This window comes from Myotis brandtii, unplaced genomic scaffold, assembly GCF_000412655.1.
Source record: "Myotis brandtii unplaced genomic scaffold, ASM41265v1 scaffold986, whole genome shotgun sequence".
In the NCBI taxonomy this organism is placed as follows: domain Eukaryota; kingdom Metazoa; phylum Chordata; class Mammalia; order Chiroptera; family Vespertilionidae; genus Myotis; species Myotis brandtii.
The window spans coordinates 3,162,532-3,163,949 of record NW_005372102.1 but is presented as its reverse complement, the minus strand read 5'-3'; the positions used below and the strand labels follow the sequence as shown (position 1 = coordinate 3,163,949).

At 61.6% G+C, this 1,418-nt stretch overlaps 1 protein-coding gene across 1 annotated transcript in view; it reads left to right on the top strand.

The window, feature by feature from the left end:
• The window catches only part of PDE6B (phosphodiesterase 6B, cGMP-specific, rod, beta), an 18,477-nt gene that overhangs the window by 8,033 nt on the left and 9,026 nt on the right, over positions 1-1,418 (top strand). Inside the window, exons 7-10 of the mRNA XM_014533468.1 lie at positions 51-117; positions 363-410; positions 1,014-1,163; positions 1,295-1,416. Of these exons, the coding sequence (XP_014388954.1) occupies positions 51-117; positions 363-410; positions 1,014-1,163; positions 1,295-1,416 (387 nt within the window). The remainder of the gene's footprint in view (positions 1-50; positions 118-362; positions 411-1,013; positions 1,164-1,294; positions 1,417-1,418) is intronic.

Below are 1,418 nucleotides of genomic sequence, written 5' to 3'. Positions count from 1 at the left end.
CGCCTCACAACCCTGGGTCTGGCCATCTGACCCTCTGCTTCTCTCCCCAGCACACCCCCAGCTGACCACTGGGCTCTGGCCAGTGGCCTTCCAACCTACGTGGCAGAAAGTGGCTTTGTGAGTCCCCAAGGCCCTGCCTCCAGCCCCAGCCTCAGCCCACAGGCACCCCTGCCAGCCCCAGCCTTCCTGCCACCCGCCTGGGGGCACCCCTGCCAGCCAGGCACCTCCCACCACCCGCCTGGGGTACCCCCGCCAGCCCCCGCCCCCGCTCGGCCTCTGTAGACGCTCCGGGCTGGACAGTCGCTTTCAGAATCGTGTGTCCACTCGGCTGCGCAGCTGAGACTGCTCCCTGCTCCTTGCAGATCTGTAACATCATGAACGCCCCTGCGGACGAGATGTTCACCTTCCAGGTAGCTGTTTACCGACAGGACAGGCACCGCCCTTGGGAAGAAGGGGTCACGGTTCAGACAGACCGCTCAGTTGTATTTTTTATATTTGTATTTTATTTCAGAGGGGAGGGGAGAGGGAGAGAGAGAGAGAAGCATCAACGATGAGAGAGAATTGTGGAGCGGCTGCCTCCTGCACGCCCCTCACTGTGGATGGAGCCCACAACCCAGGCCTGTGCCCTGACCCGGAACCGAACCAGAACCTCCTGGTTCCTAGGCCGATGCTCAACCACTGAGCCACGCTGGTCAGGCCAGAATTGGCTTTTACTGCTTAAGAAACAACCTCAAAATCGCAGTGTCAAACAGCAGCAAACACATACAGGGCGTCCCCGCCCCCCCCCCAAAATGTACACACACTTTAACAGCTGATAACTCACTAATTTAATAAACTCTGACTTTATAATTGTTCAAAGTGTGTACGCATTCGGGGCAGCTGCATCTCACGCCCACCTGCCTGCGGGTTTGCTGGGCTCAGGGGTTCGGGTCTGCTCCCCTCGCCTTCCCTGGGGACACTGACCAGGCTCCTCTCCGGAGGAGGCTGAGTCATGTGCGCCGGCCGTCCCGCAGGAGGGCCCCCTGGACGACTCCGGCTGGGCCGTCAGGAACGTCCTGTCCATGCCCATCGTCAACAAGAAGGAGGAGATCGTGGGGGTGGCCACCTTTTACAACAGGAAAGACGGGAAGCCTTTCGACGAGCAGGACGAAGTGCTCATGGAGGTAAGCGCCACCTCAGGAGCTGCTCCGCGGGCACGCCTGCGCGGGCACACCAGGACACGCCATCTGCTCCCCCCCGACCCCGCACTCCTGGAGGGCAGGGCCCCTCGGGGGTGACGCTGTGCCCTCCGCAGTCCCTCACACAGTTCCTGGGCTGGTCCGTGCTCAACACCGACACCCACGACAGGATGAACAAGCTGGGGAACCGCAAGGACATCGCCCAGGACATGGTGCTGTACCACGTGCGCTGCGACCAGG